This window comes from Procambarus clarkii, chromosome 28, assembly GCF_040958095.1.
Source record: "Procambarus clarkii isolate CNS0578487 chromosome 28, FALCON_Pclarkii_2.0, whole genome shotgun sequence".
NCBI lineage: Eukaryota > Metazoa > Arthropoda > Malacostraca > Decapoda > Cambaridae > Procambarus > Procambarus clarkii.
Window position 1 is genome coordinate 3,917,362 of NC_091177.1, and position 19,199 is coordinate 3,936,560.

General features: G+C 44.1%; 2 protein-coding genes across 3 annotated transcripts in view; both read left to right on the plus strand.

Moving 5' to 3' along the window:
* The first annotated feature begins 802 nt into the window (after positions 1-802).
* Positions 803-14,050, plus strand: LOC123755080 (uncharacterized). The gene is made up of 17 exons (XM_069332576.1): positions 803-1,112; positions 1,628-1,770; positions 2,109-2,289; positions 2,683-2,847; positions 3,638-3,749; positions 3,938-4,023; positions 4,424-4,921; positions 5,246-5,457; positions 5,596-5,739; positions 6,562-6,696; positions 7,266-7,291; positions 7,708-7,895; positions 8,664-8,838; positions 9,724-11,831; positions 12,242-12,423; positions 12,982-13,208; positions 13,743-14,050. The coding sequence occupies exons 1-17, from the start codon at positions 996-998 to the stop codon at positions 13,811-13,813; spliced, it is 4,770 nt and encodes a 1,589-aa protein (XP_069188677.1). The 5' UTR covers positions 803-995; the 3' UTR covers positions 13,814-14,050.
* Positions 14,051-16,326: 2,276 nt separating this feature from the next.
* The window catches only part of Wdr81 (WD repeat domain 81), a 45,099-nt gene continuing 42,226 nt past the window's right edge, over positions 16,327-19,199 (plus strand). For both annotated transcript variants that reach the window (XM_045737375.2, XM_045737376.2), the window contains exons 1-4: positions 16,327-16,470; positions 17,582-17,712; positions 18,038-18,164; positions 18,684-18,840. In XM_045737375.2, coding sequence (XP_045593331.1) covers positions 17,597-17,712; positions 18,038-18,164; positions 18,684-18,840 — 400 coding nt within the window. In that variant the 5' untranslated portion in view covers positions 16,327-16,470; positions 17,582-17,596. The remainder of the gene's footprint in view (positions 16,471-17,581; positions 17,713-18,037; positions 18,165-18,683; positions 18,841-19,199) is intronic.

The window sequence follows — 19,199 nt, forward strand, 5'->3', positions numbered from 1 at the left end:
AAATTTGTGAACATATAGAAGCTTATAATAATAATTTATTGTGTCGGGGGGACAGGAAGCCAGAGTGTATTCATACACATTTGGCTTTTATCGAGATTACCCCCCCCCACCCCACCCCCACCAGGTCAAATTACTGACCCCGCCCAGGATGCAACCCCCCACAAGAAGACTAACTCCTGAGTACCTACTTATTGCTAGGTGAACAGAGGCATTAGGTGAAAGAAAGTGTGCCCAACCATTGCTGTCCCGCCTGGGATTCGATCCCTGAATTCTCGATGATGCGTCGAGAACGTACCCGACTGTATTACCGCTTAATGGGGTAACTCTTCCAAGTAAGATAGATCAGAAACATTATGAATGAAGGAGAGTAATAGAAATAAATTGACAATGATATAATCGTTTAAGTATAGAACCCATGTATTGAATTATTCCCAGACCTAGAGTTTTGTAATATATTATCTAAGAGACAGATGCGGGTATACCAGCAGGCGATTATATACCAGTCAGCTCAGGAGTAAGTTAGGAGTATATAGTTCTCCAGGTGAGGCAATGTTTGGCCTAGTTTGGTTTGGTTAGGCTCTTGTGTCAAGGTTTTCAGTAACCTGCTTTATATGTCACTATTAGACTTCTGGATGAAGACATTTTTCATAAATTCTTACCAGAGCTGATAGTTTGGTCTTGTTGTATAACCATAACGCTGAAACTTGCAGGTGAGAGGGGGGCGTAGTGGCCGGCCAGGTGAGAAGGGGGCGTAGTGGCCGGCCAGGTGAGAAGGGGGCGTAGTGGCCGGCCAGGTGAGAGGGGGTGGGAGGATCCTCCCTATACCTTCACCGCCCACAGTCTCCAGCGGTCAGGTCACGTCCAGTGATAAAAGGGTTAACTGGGAGTAGCCGAGGTCACAGAGCCACAGCTCCAAGAGGTGAATGGTGCTTTGGACACTCCTTCACTGCCCCAACCACCTGCTGTAGTCTGGCAAGGAGAAGCCTCTCGTCAGGATGACCGCCAGAGGTCGAGGGACTTGTGTCATAGTCCTCCTTGGACTTTATCTTGGGCTGCAGGTCATCGAGCTGGAGACTTTAGCAGTCAGCAGCAGCGACACTCTGCTTAAGCAGGTCAGTGTACCTTTTCTGCACCAGTCCTGTAAATGGCTGTGCTAGCCGGTATATCTTAAGTACTTAACAAATTAAATTGCAAAAGACCTGTCTGCCCGTTTATAACGTGTTTGGGTAAACCTGAGCTGACAATGTGTTCCATAAATCAACGCTCTCATGTCTAAACCACTATTAAATCGGGCCTTTCCCGGATCTATACATATCATTTTTGCATCCACTGTTTTGTGTTGATATATAATGTATAATATTAGAAACTGCCTTGCTATACACTCTCATCCATTTGCATATATCAATCATGTCCTTTACTGTTCGCCTTTCATGATATATCAGAATGTAAATGAAAATTAATATCTTCATAATTGGAACATGAGTCCACTTAACACTGGCCATGGTCTGAACAACGGAACATGAGTCCACTTACACTCGCCATGGTCTTAACAACGGAACTAACACATATACAGTTGTCTCTTAATATATTTTGTCGTGTTATTGACTCCATTATCGTGTCCATCCAGGCTCTCTTGAGGGAGATGACACCCCATGAACGCCACCACTTCTTCGGTGACGTTCCTGACCCAGTCTTTTATTTAGTAAGACCAAGACTTTCACCAGACGGCGGCCATAACAAGACTGATGGCTACATGCGGTTCCTCATCAGGTCAGTCACTGCTCAGTTTTAGACATATATATCTGCTATATTCGTAGTTTTAGACATATATTTGGCAATTAGCATACGCTGGTGCTTGTAAGATATAAAGGTGTATTACTTTAGCAGGCGATGAGTCACAATAACGTGGCTAAAGTAAGTTGACCAGCCCACACACTAGAAGGTGAAGGGACGACGACGTTTCGGTCCGTCCTGGACCATTCTCAAATCGACTTGAGAATGGTCCAGGACGGACCGAAACGTCGTCGTCACCTTCACCTTCTAGTGTGTGGTCGTGGTCAACAGTGTATTACTTTATTTGTTGCAAGTGGAATCCTTAACTGCCACAGCTCTCCGGTCCTGAGCGTGGACTCCGTGGTGGCGCCCGTGAGAGGCCTGGTCGCGCCCCATCTGGGTTCCGGAGTGTACGTTGACGTTGAACTGGTCGAGGTAGTGCCGGACCGCTGTCATTTTCGTGCCGCCAACTCCTCCCACGTCATCACTGTCAACAACTGTGATACTGAAGGCTTGGTAAGTCGGGCGTCACTCCCGCTCTGAGACTCCTGCCACTTATTGTTTCTAACTAGAGGAGGTGTAGCTTGATCACTTGAAGCTGGTGCACCGGAATGATTTACCGGATGGCCTGCTCAAAGCTGCGTGTCGTAGGGGGTACGTGTCGGCAGGGGGCACGTGTCGGTAGGGGGCATGTACGTATCGGCAGGGGGCATGCACGTGTCGGTAGGGGGCACGTACGTGTCGGCAGGGGCAGCACGTCTCGGAGAAGGCACGTACGTGTCGGTGTGCTACTTTTAGTAATCAATTATTTCTCCCAGCGTTTCATGAATATAATATCTTACCAAATTATTCATATGGTATCAGAATTACTCTATGAAGTATACTGTACTGGTGATGTGTGGTCCCCAGGATGGTATCATCATCACGCCAGAGCAGCTGGCCACACTACACCCACTACCCAGACGTCTCCTGCCGGTGGTGGACCAGTACCTTCCTCCTCCTCCTCCTGACACTCGCCAGCCTGACTACTCTGCCTCGCCTAACCACACTCTCCAGCATCACTCTAACCCCACTGTGAGTGTTTACCTTTCATGCTTGTAATAAGATGTACATACAACAATAACAAGTTACATTAAGTTATGTTTTGTGTACGGTTTACGATTCTAGATTTATTAGGCATGTGATGTATAGTAAGTCCAGGGTCGTATGTGAGTGGCAGGTACCTTTATATGTGCTTGTTGTGGTCGTGGCGTGGGGTAGCGAGCCGGCGGGAAGCTCATGATACTGTTGCTCTGTGGGTAAACGACCACCTGATGTCGTCTCTCCAACGTCCAACTTGGTGTCGTCTCTCCAACGATGTGACGTGTTGAGCTGTAGCTCTTGTCACAAGTCACGATGGTCCTCTTACACAAGTGGTCTGGGGACATATAATATTTTATTTTCCTTGAATAAAATAAAATGTGCTTACAATTTTTATTTGAAATTTTGCAAAGTATAATTTCCAAATATAATACATGAAGTAGAAATCTAATGATAAATGAGGTCCCATTATTTTAAAATTGTTTCTTGTATAAATTAAGCCAATTATAATATACAACCATTTATATACATTTATCTATTTAAGCTTTAATTGAATCATTGTCTTCTTGCTCTCCACATTATTTTGTCTGGTACGTCAAAGTGTTTTTGTCTGGTCGTTCATTGTAGTTTTTACACTCTAAAAGAGGGCTAACATTTGTGTAAATCAACCTCCTGGGAAAGCGATGAATCTGTACTCCTTGTCTATAGCGTAACACGAACATTGTGCTCAATATGGATCTTTTCATGCGATATGCAGTTGACCCTTGACCTCCCCCCTTCCCAGGAGGGCGAGTACGGCTTGCACATCTTGCAAATCTCAAGAAAAGATGAAGTTCCGGTGCACAGACGGAGGCGGCGGGAAGACGAGGCGGACCTTGCAGTCTGCGCCACTGGCCGTGAGTAGGTCGTCTCTGTACTGATTTATCCCTCTGAGTAGGCCTGTACCCTTCACTCTACCTCACTGAGTTGGTCTACTCTTCATTCTACATCACTGAGTAGGCCTACCCTATACCCCTACCCACAAAATTTGATCTATACCGAGCACTGTATCTCACTGAGTACTAATTTGTATAATTTTCTTCAGCTGAGCACGACATGAGGGGACGAGTTCGGAACGTGTCTGAGCTTGCGCCAGGGATTGACCTCCAGCATGGCGCGGAGAGATATCAGGTTGGTCCTGTGTGTGTGTGTGTGTGTGTGTGTGTGTGTGTGTGTGTGTGTGTGTGTGTGTGTGTGTGTGTGTGTGTGTGTGTGTGTGTGTGTGTGTGTGTGAAAATATGGCAGTACAGTATATAAAAATTTGTCTTGTATGTTTGTCTATGGCATTTGTCTTGTATGTTTTGTAACCTTTAAATACACAATAAAGAAAAAAAAAAAAAAAAAAAGGAAGGGGGTGGTAGGAGAAAAGCACACAGAAACTGTATTGGAGGGGACCTACATTCCCTCCAATGCGTTATGTGTGGTTTCTTCCGAGGCTATGGGTCCCCCTTCTTCCAGCCAGAGGTGGTACTCTTTTCGTATTTTTAAAAATCAATATCGAACAAATTGTGTCTAATTTAAGTTTTAACTTTTTAATTTTGTTAATTTGCAAATTTTACTTTGCAAGACAAATTTCAAAGATGTGACCCCCACAGTAGGAATGAAAGATGTCGGACGATCTCTTCGTTTCACCCACCTGTTGATATTCATGGCGCCTCTTCTGTACCTGGACCTGGGTTGTAGCCAGCACCTCCTAGGGTCCTGTGAGGTGCTGCAGACGACGCAAGGGGTTCTAAAAAATGTTCCAGGTAGAATTTTTTTAGGACTATTAGGGTTGTTAAAAATTATATCAATTACATTACCAGTTGTTATTTACTACTTGGTGAAGGGCGAAGGGTCGGCGGGGCTGGAGAACGAGCCAGACCTCCACAACCACACCGTCGAGGCCCAGCCGGTATCCGTAGTCGTCAGGAAGTCCCTGGAACTGGCTGTCTTCGCTGACAACGTCTTCTATCAAAACTTCCCAGAGCGGGTGGATAGTTCTGACAAATCCAAGATGGTCAACTATATTCTCACACTCGTTAATGCTGTAAGTAATAGCATATAAAAAATGAAGCCTATTACACTGGTCTAGGACCCCATAAGGTTGCACTCCGTCTGTCTCTCTCTTCATCTATGTGTCTATGTATCTGTCTCTGTCTGTCCTTTTGCATCTCCATCTCTGTCATTGTACATTAGCTTCACCCTGTACACTGAAATCTAAATGTATTTTAATGATTGATAAATATATTGACTGATAGCTTGGAGAAAACACCACAATGACGGTGGCTGAACATTAGACACCCAACACACACACACATGTGAAAATAAAGGGTTTGGCAAGTGAAGTGAAGAGCTTCTTCCTCCACACCAGATACAAGGGATCTACCACCAGGAGGAGCTTCAGGGCTTCGTCATTGACATCCGGGTGGTGCGTCTGGACATTCTCACGTCAGGCGATGGTCCAAACAACGGCGGGGGGGACATCGGCGCCTACCTCACCTCCTTCTGCGCCTGGCAGCAGCAAAGGAACCCGGCCAGCGAGGGCGACCCCGAGCACTGGGACCATGCCATCATGCTCTCAGGGTGAGGCATTCAATCATTCTCTCAAGACGCATATTTGAGATTGCAATTAACGTTATTATGAAATAAATGCCACAGCAAATATTGTATTTAATCATTTTTTTTGTCCCTGTGCCTTTGGGGTTGGTGGTGGCGCCGCAGTTTGGATCTGACTTCGGCTGGAAACCCGTCGGTGATAGGCCTGGCCTGGGTGGGAGGCATGTGTCGGCCTGACATTTCTTGCACCATGAACGAGGGTCGCTCGTTCATTGCTGTGTACGTCGTCGCTCACGAGATGGGTCACAAGTAAGTGGGTGGCTCAGAGGTCAACACTCAGGGTTAGTGGGGGGTATTAATGACCTTAAGCAGACATCTCTGTACTGCTGCCCTGTTATATGTAGCAGTTTATAGAGTTTAGATCAAGAGCTCTCTATGTGCACCTAATATAATAGTTATATTAATAATATCCTCATCTCACAGAATGGTTTGTCATGCATTGATTGATTAGTTTGTTGTCTTCCACGGACGTGGTCATTCAGTTTCAATTTTATCATATATACATCTTGGTCTGAGGTTCAAGGGCAGGGTTACATCTATGCAGGCAGAGATCTGCTAGAGTGCATGCCCTCGTGTGCTGGCCTCTTGAATACTTAACCACAGAATAAATTAAAGTGCTTGTAAATGCTCAAGTTATAAACATCCATCACAATTAGCATGCATGAATATATTTTCAGTTACACTTTGAGAGTACAACTAAGAAAGTTGGGAAGAGTGGTGAAAACCCACTTTACCACCAGGAACAGGCAGTAAACAGTGGTGAAAACTGTTTACTTCCTGTTCCTGGTGGCTCCTTCTTTTCTTCTTTGCTCACTTCAGCTAACTCTTCGGGGTTGTTTATCATTCCCTCGACGTTTTCTTGAGCTCCTCCCTCATCTCACTTTTGATCCGTTCACTTGCTTGGTTAAAGAGTTTTCCTAATAGTTGCTTTTGATTACTCCCTGCGCCTTCCAGTCCACACTCCGCTCCTCGGCGCGGCCCTATTAGTTTAGCCCCTCTCTCAGGGACTATAATTGTTGGTTTGTTAGGCCACATTATCGACTGTTCTAATAATTTATTGATGTCCTTTAGCCTGGGAATGAACCATGATGGGCAGGGGGACGCTCAACAGTGTAGCAGTAGCAAGTACATCATGTCGCCATCTGTGGGGCCAGGCAAGACGACCTGGTCCACCTGCTCCGTCAATGTGGTCCACTCCTTCCTCAGGTGAGCACACTCACTCTCACAGTGTCACGCTCACTATACTCACTCTCACTCACAGTATCATGCTCACTATACACTCACTCTCACAGTATCATGCTCACTATACACACAGGTTAGTCACCCTCAGCAGCGAATGTAATAACAGTTCTAACTCTGATTGTGACACTATAATCTTTATACACTAATTGCAACTCTACGGAATGTTATGAAACACATAGAGAGGAGCGAACGTAGGAGTTGAGAGAACTAGCAATAAGCTCTGAGACTTCGGAGTCACGAAGGTTACCTACGTTGTAAGTGACTTCTACATCTAGTCATAGTGTAAAGGTTGTAGAGGAGATGAACTCTAGAGTAAGATGTTTTGGACGTAGCTCACTTGAGAATGTTTTAATTGAGCTTCTTCGAATTGAAGATATTTGGTTTGGTGTTTAGTTCTGGGTCTATCAACTAATATGATATTTTCCAGAATGATATGATACATGTGTATTGCGTCGTATGTTGCGAAGTAATATGGTATATTCCAAAGTATGTTGGAGTGATATAGTATATTCCAAAAGTCTAATATGTTTCAGTAAATCTTCGTGTCTTGATGACGGCGGGGGAGGCAGAGATGGCGGCGGCGGCAGGGCGGGAGGACCCCGGGGTGAGTTACTGCAGTGAGACGGTGGTGGTGCTCCTCCCAGGCCTTCTCTCACCTCTCACTTCACTACCTCCCATACCCTTCGTCACCTCCTCCTCCCATCACCACCTGCCCTACCCTTCGTCACCTTCTCCTCCCATCACCACCTGCCCTACCCTTCACCACCTGGGCTGGCAGATAGCCTCTAAACCCACGAAATGTTTGGTCAGGGAGTGGCGGACCCGGTGGTTCTCAAGAGGTCGACAACACCCGTGGAATACGATATGTGGAGGAGGCTTTAAATTACGTTCACGGGGATCCATAACAAAGTGTTGTTAGCAGAGAATCCAGAGTAACTCCAGTAATTCTAGTGTACAATCCATAACCAACTTATAATCAGATAATGTCAAACTACGCCACATTAATCCTATCCCGCACATATTGTAAACTATATCACTTTGTTCCAGAGAACACAGTAGAGCTGGAAGCTATCCTTAAACGGACCCCTGGATACGAGTTTCCTCTGCCCGAGCAGTGCAATGCTCTCTTCGGCAGGGACTACTACCCGGCCCTCACCAAGTTCGTGAGTATCCCTCCACTCTGCTGCTGCTGCTGTATCAACACTGTTGACGAAGGAAGTGGCGAAGGCGCCACTGGGGGAATGTTTACGTGGTTGTGGTGGCAGCTGCAGGCTTGAGCTGAGTGTTGATACCTGGTTGATGGGGTTCTGGGAGTTCTTCTACTCCCCAAGCCCGGCCCGGGGCTAGACTTGACTTGTGAGAGTTTGGTCCACCAGGCTGTTGCTTGGAGAGGCTAGAGGGGTAAGATTGTTGTAGAAAGTCAGGAATGGTTCAACTGGCCGGGGTTTTTGGACAGGCGGAAAGGGATAGGGGGACAGGCCTTTGGTGACGGTGGAGATGGGGATAGTAGTGATGATGGTGACCATGGTGGTGATGGGTAGGTTGGTGACAGTGAGATTGAGGTAATGGAAAAGATTCCGGGGATGGTGAACACGTTATGAGAGTGAACATAGTGAACACGCCACAAGTGTTCACCATCAAACAGTGCAACGGAAAGTTAAAGTAAAGCGCCAGTTACTGACACGACAAGTTACATAATACACAAAAATATCGATTAGATTGTTTATCCTCTTCACTAATTTAATAATTTATTCATATATTTAATATTATAATACGTCCAAATATATATTTTAGCTAATATATTTTGAGCATTTTATATTTCTAAATTGTAATCTTTGTTTATTAGCATAATTCAATTAATACAAATAACACTGAACTAACGGGAAAGTGAACACAAAAATTAAATTAATGTTTTTGTTTTGGGTTCGTAGGATTTGTGCGAGTACCTGTACTGCACGAACGGCGTGGTGACCAGGCCGGCCCACCCCGCCCTCGAGGGCTCCTTCTGCGGCTCCCACAGGGTGTGTATATCGGGCGAATGCCGCCCGGAGGCTGACCTGGTGAAGCTTCACCGGTACAGTCACCCTGACACATCTGCGTTAACACGTGAGTGACCACAGTCTGGACACCGGTGACCTTGCCAGACACCTCATAGTGTTAGACACATCTAATTTACACGTTAAATGTGGCAAGATAGCTTAAGGGGGTCTCGGTAATACAGTTGAGTTCGTTTCCGACTCACAATCGGGAATTCCGGGTTCGAATCCTGAGCGGGGCAGGATTTGATCCCGACGAATCCTGTTACTTCGACAGAATTGAAGTGGTTGGGCACGTACACCGAAGTGGTTGGGCATCGTATACTCTTCAATGGAACACACGCTGTTTTTATGACAATTTTTAATAAATCACATCTTTTGATCTCGCAGCAGTCACTACTTTGTGTATGTCTCCAGGAGCTGATACTCAATGCTCGCCGTGGTCACTTCCGCGGTTATGCCGCGTACAGCAGTCCCCCCTCCCTCCAACTGTTCCTGATATTCCCAGTTTCTTTTATCCTTCCTTCTGCCATAGACGGTGGGACGCGGCTCTGACTAGGCTGTGTAGCGAACTGTATTTTCCCCTCTCTTACAGTCATGCACCTCCTTGTTGAGAGTCAAGATTTTTTGGGGTGATTGTACGTCTTGCTTTCCAAATGTCCCTCTGGGTCACTTGTCCCTGTGAGTAATTTGTCCCTGTGAGTCACTTGTCCCTGTGAGTCACTTGTCCCTGTGATAGAACCCTTGGTGACTGATACCTGTGATGGCCCTCATCTTGTGTCATTTTTGTTCTCGTACTGTCATCTTGGATTCTTGGGTGATATTTAGGGCCATTTGAATCTCCCGCCACGCAGGTGACACACATGATGTCCCCGCCTTGGCGCCTTCTTTTCATAATTATTTATTAATAAAATTATTGTTTTTTTGTTATTATTACATTCAGTGTCATTCACAGCCAGTGGCTTACCACCGTCAACCATTGGATCACCGCCGTCAACCATTGGATCACCGCCGTCAACCAGTGGATCACCACCATCAACCAGTGAGTCACCATCAACCAGTGAGTCACCATCAACCAGTGAGTCACCGCCGGCAACCACTGAGTCGCCATCAACCAGTGAGTCACCGCCGTCAACCACTGAGTCACCATCAACCAGTGAGTCACCATCAACCAGTGAGTCACCATCAACCAGTGAGTCACCATCAACCAGTGAATCACCACCATCCATCACTGAATCACCACCATCCACCAGTGAATCACCACCATCAACCAGTGAATCACCACCATCAACCACTGAATCACCACCATCAACCAGTGAATCACCACCATCAACCACTGAATCACCACCATCAACCAGTGAATCACCACCATCAACCACTGAGTCACCACCATCAACCAGTGAATCACCACCATCAACCAGTGAATCACCACCATCAACCAGTGAATCACCACCTTCAACCAGTGAATCACCACCATCAACCAGTGAGTCACCACCATCAACCAGTGAATCACCACCATCCATCACTGAATCACCACCATCCACCACTGAATCACCACCACCAACTACCATCATACCTACCTCTACCGAAGAGCCAGGCACCTTTGAACCAGGTGTTCCGACTGGCCCCCCACCACCGCCGGCTACAACCCCGGCAGCGCCCCCTACAGTACCTCCGTATGACTGCTCCTGTAACCTCACCATCTTCGATCCTAACATCGTGAGAACGATCCCTCGAGCCATCTGTCCATTTCTGGCGCCAGCTTACCAGGCTCTCTTTAACTGTGGCCGGCAATGTTCGGAATACGATCTGTACGTTGACCTCGTGTCGGGAAATCTGACCAAAGTACCGATACGAATGTCGGAGCTGGAGAAGGTGACCAAGTCTTGCGTCTTCGGTAGCTACAGTCTCACCTCTGACAAGGTCATGAGTATCACTGATCAAATGATTGACAAGTTGATTAGTCCTATAAAAGACCTTCGTGCGTGCCTGGCCATTCCGCAGTTCCTTGAAGTACCTCTGTACTGTCCACCCATTGATTCAGATGCACAGTGTGCGCCTCACAAGATTGTTGTGAAGGAGTCATATTCTAACTTGACTTATGTTCAGGTGAAAGACGGCGACTACGTGAACAAAACAGTGGAGCTGAAGGGCAAGTCTTACTCTCTGATGAGAAGTGCAGAGCATGAACAAGGAGAAAGTTTAATTGTACCATTTACCAGTTCAACGAATACGTCATCCGGGTCCAGTTTTCTTAAGTGTGATTTAAAAATTAAGTTTCCCAAAGAACTGGAAAACCTTCCAGAATTTGTTTGTCCGTTCTTAGCTCCTTCATTACACGATCTATTCAACTGTGGTTCTGAGAATCAGTGTCCAGAGTATGTTCTCTTCATCGACTTAATAGACAGTACGGTTACAAAGGTGCCTCTGAAGAAACCTTCCCAGCCACCGCCATGTCTCTTCTGTAAGCCAGAGGAGCAATTCCTCAACTTTCTCCTGTTTGACACTCTCAGTTTTCTCAACAGTACTTTAGAAGACTCAGCAAGCTTGTGCAGGTTAATTCCCTCAGCTTGGCACTCCAGCCTGGAGGCCTGCCGCCCGGGGGCTGAGTCTGGCACCATCGGCGACGATACATGTTTGCCCGTCACCATTGTTATCCATAGTAATAACATTGCTTTCACGTACACGGCTCAGACGAAAGAGAAAGATTATACAGGTGAACCCACAATTAAATGGCTAGAAAAACCATATGCTTTAGACAAAATAACCAAAAACAAAGATATCAGAGAAATACTGGAGAAGGAATATACACTAGATTTTGATGCTAATCTTTCCAAGAGAAGCCTGTCCCATGAACTGAGTGTAATACAAGAGGAAACTAGACGCTCTTCACCCGCGAATCTTCGTTCGAGAGAGTGGGCGAGCAACTACCGTGAACCATCAAGTCGTGACACCACTTCCCCTGACACTGCCCAGGCAGGTGATGATGACAGCGTCCTCGGTGAAGCCCTCCAGGAGTATGTGGGGCAGAACGACGTGTTTTTACCGCTTAATGCACCCGAGGTACGTTATTGTACGATGAGAACTATATTGCTTGCATTCCTTTAGGGAACTTGTGTGTCTTAGATTGAAGCATAAGTTGGAGGTTGTTCATAGTATCAACTGGTAGAGGTGTGCTTTGTTGTTAGAGATACCCTCCTCCCCCATTACTTGTGGCTATTGATGCCCTGCTCTCCTTACTTCAGGGTATTCATACCCACTTTTACATTACTTGTGGTCATTGAAACCCCTGCTTTCCTTACTTATTAGTAGTGATACCCCCGCTCCCGACTACTTGTGGGTATTGATACCCCCCCTTCCTCACCCTATGTGGGTATTGATACCCCCCCTTCCCCACCCTATGTGGGTATTGATACCCCCCCTTTCCCCACCCTATGTGGGTATTGATACCCCGTTCTGGGTACACGGTGCAGGCGATGCCACGGACGAAGGTGGGGGCGTGCAGTGTGACGTGTGGGCAGGGAGTGCGCCTCATACAGATGGAATGTGTGGACGTCATATCTGACGAGTTGGTGAGCGAGGACGCCTGCCAGGGCTACACCCTCCCTCAGGAGCGGCTGGAACACTGTCACATGCCCGCGTGTCGACGCCCCAGGTACACTTAATTTCAAACGCATCTCCACATAGATTTTTAGGTATCTTAATACTGTATTATAGTTGTTACACCATTTCATTTTAGCATTTTAGAACTCTGATTAAAAATCAGAATGTAATTGTGTGTGTGTGTGTGTGTGTGTGTGTGTGTGTGTGTGTGTGTGTGTGTGTGTGTGTGTGTGTGTGTGTGTACTCACCTACTTGTGCTTGCGGGGGTTGAGCTCTGGCTCTTTGGTCCCGCCTCTCGACCGTCAATCAACTGATGTACAGATGATTGACGGTTGAGAGGCGGGTCCAAAGAGCCAAAGCTCAATCCCCGCAAGGACAAATAGGTGAGTACACACACACACACACACACACACACACACACACACACACACACACACACACACACACACACACACACACACACACACACATGTCGTGTGTGTGTGCGTGTCCGTGCATGCGCACATGGAAGCTCGTCGAAGCTCCCTCAGGTGCTGCATATCTTCCTCTCAAATCTATACGGAGACTTCCTGTGGTAAACTAAGCAACCTGTGTGTGTGTGTGTGTGCAGGTGGAGTACGAGTGCATGGGGTCCGTGTAGCGAGGCTTGCGGCGCCGGCGTCCAGTTCCGGCGTGTGGATTGTGCCATCGAGATAGTAGAAGAAGAGGACGCGGGCGGGAACCTGGCGGTGTCCAGCGGCGGCCGGAACCTCCCGCACCTGGTGGTAGCCAGGAGCGAGTGTCGAGAGAAGAACGCCCCTCGTCGCGTGAGGGAGTGTCATGGCGCCTGCCTTCCCGGTCAGTCCTCACCTCTCGTGTGTCAACTTCCATATTATTGCATCAAATTTGCTATTATTGCACTTTATACGTAAGACTGGAAATGCAGTTCAACTGTTAATCATTAACAAGATCTTGTACCAGTAGTATATAAGTCTACTAATAATCATTTATTCAACTAATACGAGTTTTTTGTAGGCCTAAGAATAGTAATTTGATAATGTTTAACTATTGCATATTTAGCTGGTTATTTATTTAGTAAATTTAATAATATGTTGATACCAAGAGTCTGAAGGAATTGTTGAGATAATGCAGCGACTCAGTCAAGTACAGTCGAGTATATTCTGTTAAGTATTTTGTGTTCTGAACTTCTGGTAAATATTACATGCTGAAACATCTTGTAACATTCTGGCCATGTAAATAAATTTGGGCCCAAATTGTTAGTGTAGTGAGGCAAAGCACGTGATTGTTGAGGGCGTGACTAATGATTGTTGAGGAGTGACTAATGGTTTTTGAGGAGTGACTAATGATTGTTGTTAATGTTTGTTGGTATAGTGGCGGCGTGCGAGGGAGAAGACTGTGAAGCCGACCAACACTTCCACATCTCCAGAGACTTTGATTACTAGCGGCTGGACCTCCACCCTCGCGGCTGGACCTCCGCCCTCGCGGCGTCAACTGCTGTGTAGCCTCGCCTGGCCTACCACTGCTACACCTGAATAGTGTCTATGTTGCTTACTGGTGTAGATAAAGTGTCACTGTAGTACCTATAGGTGTAGTGTGTCTTACTGGTGTAGGTACTGTGTCACTGGAGTATTAGTGTGTCATTCATCTAGGTTATTAAATATGACCTCATGATTCTATGACAAAATTAAACTGTTTAAAAAAAAGCTTATTATTATTGTCGCTAATATTCCTACACCATTTGTGATTGTTAGTCAGTAAAGTGCAGTTATAATTACTGACAATCTTCGAGAAATATAATAATAATATCATATATATATATATATATATATATATATATATATATATATATATATATATATATATATATATATATATATATATATATAATCACAAAGAAATAATAGCATTATATATCAATGAGAAAATATTTTGGGGGCTATATATAGCCACGAAAAGAGGAATAAAGAGCATTCAGAGAAAAACTTGTTAGACTCTAAACTCGAATGATAATTTGCTTCTCGTACCACCCCTTTTTATTATTATTATTATACACTTTATTATTATAGACAAGGTCACACCGTTAAATACCGTATTGGTTATAAAATGTGAACATTAAAATGAAATACAGGGAAGTTTGTTTCCTAGAGACTGTAGATTTCCTTGAACTCCTCCGACGCCGGGCAGGAACCGAGGACGCAGCGGGATTTCCTCTATGGATCGCCACACTGAGGCGCTGGAAAAGGAAGCCTGCCGCTCTAGCGTCTCGTATTATTTCAATGAGCTTGAGACCGAGAGCCTTGAGAAACCTCCTTACACACTCAACAACTGGACTTAGTGTATCAGATTCTATTGGAACAAAGTTCCATCTCCCTGTACTTGTTTGATCTGTGTGTAAGTGACCGCGGCTCCTGTTGACTTACAGAGTGATATATTGTAAAGGTGGACACGCAAGTATAGTCCCACACCAACAGTCTGCCACTTCTCCATGGGTGTAGTGTGATTCCATCCCATACTATAGACTCCCAGGGTATGTCTAAGTCTCTAACGCAGGTCCACATGATGCATGTATACTGACATATTTTTCATTCATATGTTTAGAACTGAGAATTATATGTACGGGCATCACAAAACATCCACAATACAGAGTAATATTGTAATTACCAGAATTAGACTGGAATATCGATATCTATGGCAGGTGGCTGCAGGTAATGAATCCTGGTGAACATTCCAATTGTAAACTATGTGAACAAGAGCTGGGACATACTCTCCAACACTATATCTCTGATTGCCTTGTTATCAATGATTTTAGACCAAATTGTATGAGGTACTTTGAGCTCTGTAATTACTTCATACACTCAGGAATATTGGAAGATATTCTTATGTTGTACATAGATTTTGATAGTGCAGGCTAATAGATCAGTCTCGCATTTCATGTCCTCGCCTGATTCCATGTATGACTAACCATCCTGTGAGATGGTGATATTAGATGAACTCATTTTAATTTAGTTTATTTATTATGCACCCCATACCCATCCTGTGGGTGGTAGTGGAAAAGATTACAGGGGCACATAATGGGCTCTGGGATTGAACCCAAAAATTCATTTAGCTAAGTTAATTACAGTCTTGATGGGCTAGTTATTAGTTACCTGAAGAGCTAGTTACCTAATGAGCTAGTTAATAGTTTTGCATATTAGTTACAAAATTAGCTTGTTCTTTATCTACACTCTAAAATCCTTTATATAGAATAGGATAACAACACATTGCTAAGCTTGATAATAAAAAAAAAATCAATCGAACAAACCTGTGTTCTAGGACTGGAAACAGTTAGTTTATAGTTTATAGTTTATTTATTATGTACCCCCTGGTCGACGACCGGGCCGCGGGGTCGCTAAGCCCCGGGAGCACCTCAAGGTAACCACCCCATACCCATCTTGTGGGCGGTAGTGGAAAGGGTTACAGAGGCACATAATGGGCTCAGGGACTGAACCCCACAATTCATTTAGCTAAGCAAGTTACAATCTTGATGAGCAGGAGAGGTGTTTTACCCATATCCGCCGAAGCAGTAAACGCCAAGGGTATTAAATTACTTCAGTTCAAAATCCAGTTAGAAAAAAAAACATCCTCGGAAACATTAGGGAGGAGCTTTGACAAGCCGTGGCTTCTTGTCCCCGTCGAGGCCACTGAGGATGATGGCCCTCAGGTAAATTCAGGTAAATATCTAGCGAGCAGCCGCATATTTAAATTTCCCCCAAATTTCCCGAAGTTGGTGTTGGACATAACATTTTTGTATTAAATTATTTGTAATCAGCTGTATATTTGTTAAATATTAAATAAATGTAATTTTTATTAAAATTAATAAATAGTAAGATTAAAATTAAATACGTAAATAATGTCATATGAACGTTTGGTGTGGAGGAAGACCATTGGTAAAGGTATAATGCCTAATCGTGTTTGTTTACACCCTGTGATCAGCTGTCACGGGACGACGCCAGAGCCAGATGGAGAGCCCAGACATTTAACCTCTCAAATAATATTACGGTACAAGAACTGCTATGAGGGTGGTGCACTACCTCTGGTGCCCATATTAACACCTGCATAAGTAAGCTGTTCCACTATTGACTCGGTTGTTCCTTGTCTCATGACGTCTGTTCTCCCAAGTGACAGTTCAGTATGGAACCTGCTGTTGATTTAGAGTCTTCACTGACCAGGCTTGGGCTTGGGAATGTTATTAAAGGGATTGTGGCCCCCTACAGCCTCTTCAAGCGGCGGGAAGTTTCCGATGAGGCGGAAAATGTGGGCTAGGATTCACATATTTTGTGTTGTCGCACCAGCTCGATCTCTGAGAATGTGAATGGTGAGACAGAGGATTTGGAAATGTCTGAGAGGCCTTGTATATGTAGTTTAAAACCTTGGCCAGTATAGCAGATGTTTATGGCATCATTCTGATTGGGGCATCACTGTCAGTAGGAAAAGTCGATCAATCGGAGATGAGAGAGATGCACTGTGGGGTCACAAATGTCTATTTTTGAGTCAGGTGAGGGCTGTATCTAAGAATCTGATGCTATGTCATACTCATGGGTGACAGGATGTTCTGTCGCAGAGGCTTGCAGGAGTCTCTTCTAAGGGTAGGGGCCAGCATATATGATAAGTTGTCTTGATTGATGTAGGGCCTCTGATAGATCTGTTGGTGCAGGTGTCATGCTAGTTGTGTGCCATTCCTACCCCAGCATCAACCATCACATAACCAGAAATCCCTCAGAAATCAGGGATACTATTTGCTGGTGCACTGTTGGTTGTCTTTAGGACACTAGAATATAGAACCCGGAGTGTAAACAGCACTTGCCCATGTCATGGTAAAATAATACTGTTTACTAATATTTGTTTGTGGCACATTTATTGTGAATGTGTTAAATTATACGGAGGAAAATTTATCTTGTTGAATTAAGAAACATTATGGTACAGTGAGTATATGACCCCGGTGCCATGTGGCTATGCAGTTGTACAAAACCCAGAAAGACATTACATATGTATATTCAGTTTTTCTTTAATTTTCCTTACTTTTTTGCATATTAATTTACTATTTTAAGAAAAGTTATATATATATTTTATATTTTGTGCACAGGCAGAGAGAGGTTAATAAGAACGATTAATGCTACATCGCTATTTGTCTAAAATATGTGATGCTAATTGTATATTATATTCATGTGCAGTTTTAGATCTGCAGCATGGCAGCCGGATTGATTGAGGTTGTGAGTCAGTCGCTCCACTTGCCCCCTCACTACTGCTGCCAAGGACCACTGCCTGATACAGTTGAGGCCTATATATATTATCCATGGATAAGGTGAGACTTGAAACACTTATTCTGAAATTAATGCATTACTGCACTGTTTGTCTTAATTACCATTACTAATTATCATCATGAGATATTATACTTCACAAGTTATTACCAGATAATAAACCACAAGTCATCAACAGTTATTGTTCCACTTCAATTAATATACCACAAGTCATCAATTATGTCTTCAATTATACCATAAGTCATCATCAGCATGGCGATTCGCCCGCTAGACAGCGTGGCATTTTATTGCTTGTGTTAAACTCTTAATGCCTTCAGTAATTCATTGATATATGTGTGATGTTAGCTTCTGATTTTCCTTTTTCTTCAGGGCAGTAGTAAGAGATGGAACATTTTATATCCCAATGCTACATGACACCCTTAGTGCAGCAGAGATTCAGTCAGCCTTGCAGCTTGGAGAGAGGATAGGCGACTTGTGGCAGCGGGTGTTAATTCAGGTGAGCTGGTGTCAATTGGCTGCAACACTCACTCCAGCATAATCTAAACTGAACCTAACATGCAATGGACAAATAGGTGTGATACAGTAAAAGCCTAAATTTGCCAAAGCCATTTTTTTTCATTTCACTCAAAATTTCATACTCACAAAATGACTATTTCCCTTCAAATACAGTAGAATCAAAATGTACATAAAAACAAAAGGTGACAGATATAACAACTACAACAGGCTATACCACAGATGGATATGGAACAACAAGATGCTATGGAATATGCTGTATAGTAATCTATTAAGATGCTGGAAATTTAGTTCTGAGTTTCTTCCCTAGTATTATATGCATAATGAGTGATTAGTTTAAGAGTGTTCAGTATCTGTAGCTAGAGACTAAATCAGAAGAAAGTGGTAAAAATAATTAATTTTTATATTTAGCATATCAACCAATCAAATGTGTATAGTATTTTAAACTGCTCTAGTCATGAAGGTAGTAGAGTTTTTAAATTTTATTTGTAATGTTTTCCAGGTCATTCCAAAAAATGAAACCCAGGTGTATCCTTTAGCACGAAATTCTGGCCATTCTCCTGGACTAATGGCCGATGTTTCCTACTCCCAGCTGCTTCATTATGTAGCAACCTCTAATAACAAGAACTTGTGGAAAGATGCTTACAAGAAATACTCAGGTTTGTAATAAAGAAGGAATTACAGCTGAAAAATATAGTGACAGTACTGTAACTGAAACAAGTTAATGCTGTACCAACACATTAAAGATGGAAGTGATTGGCAATGCTAGAGAGGAATGATGGACCTAGACACCATATTATCCCATGTTTGTCTTTTTGATAAGTAGGTTTAGTTTCATATTAACAGTTGTATTTACAGTATTACATTTAAAATTCAATTCAAATTTCTAACTTTTTTGTTTTGTTATGTATAAATTCCCCTGCTCCCTGCACGCACATTTTGGCCACTGGTGTGCAGTCAGTTTTCTATTACGTGTCTAGAGCCTTTCAGGTGGCTAGCAGTAGGGAGCCACTGAGCA

What these genes read in the sequence shown, in the direction of transcription:
- LOC123755080 (XM_069332576.1), top strand. Translation starts at nt 996, where the DNA reads ATGACCGCCAGAGGTCGAGGGACTTGTGTCATAGTCCTCCTTGGACTT. An exon ending in ACTGTGATACTGAAGGCTTG is followed by an intron (nt 2,290 to 2,682) that starts GTAAGTCGGGCG and finishes TGTGGTCCCCAG; the next exon opens with GATGGTATCATCATCACGCC. An exon ending in CCCGCGTGTCGACGCCCCAG is followed by an intron (nt 12,424 to 12,981) that starts GTACACTTAATT and finishes GTGTGTGTGCAG; the next exon opens with GTGGAGTACGAGTGCATGGG.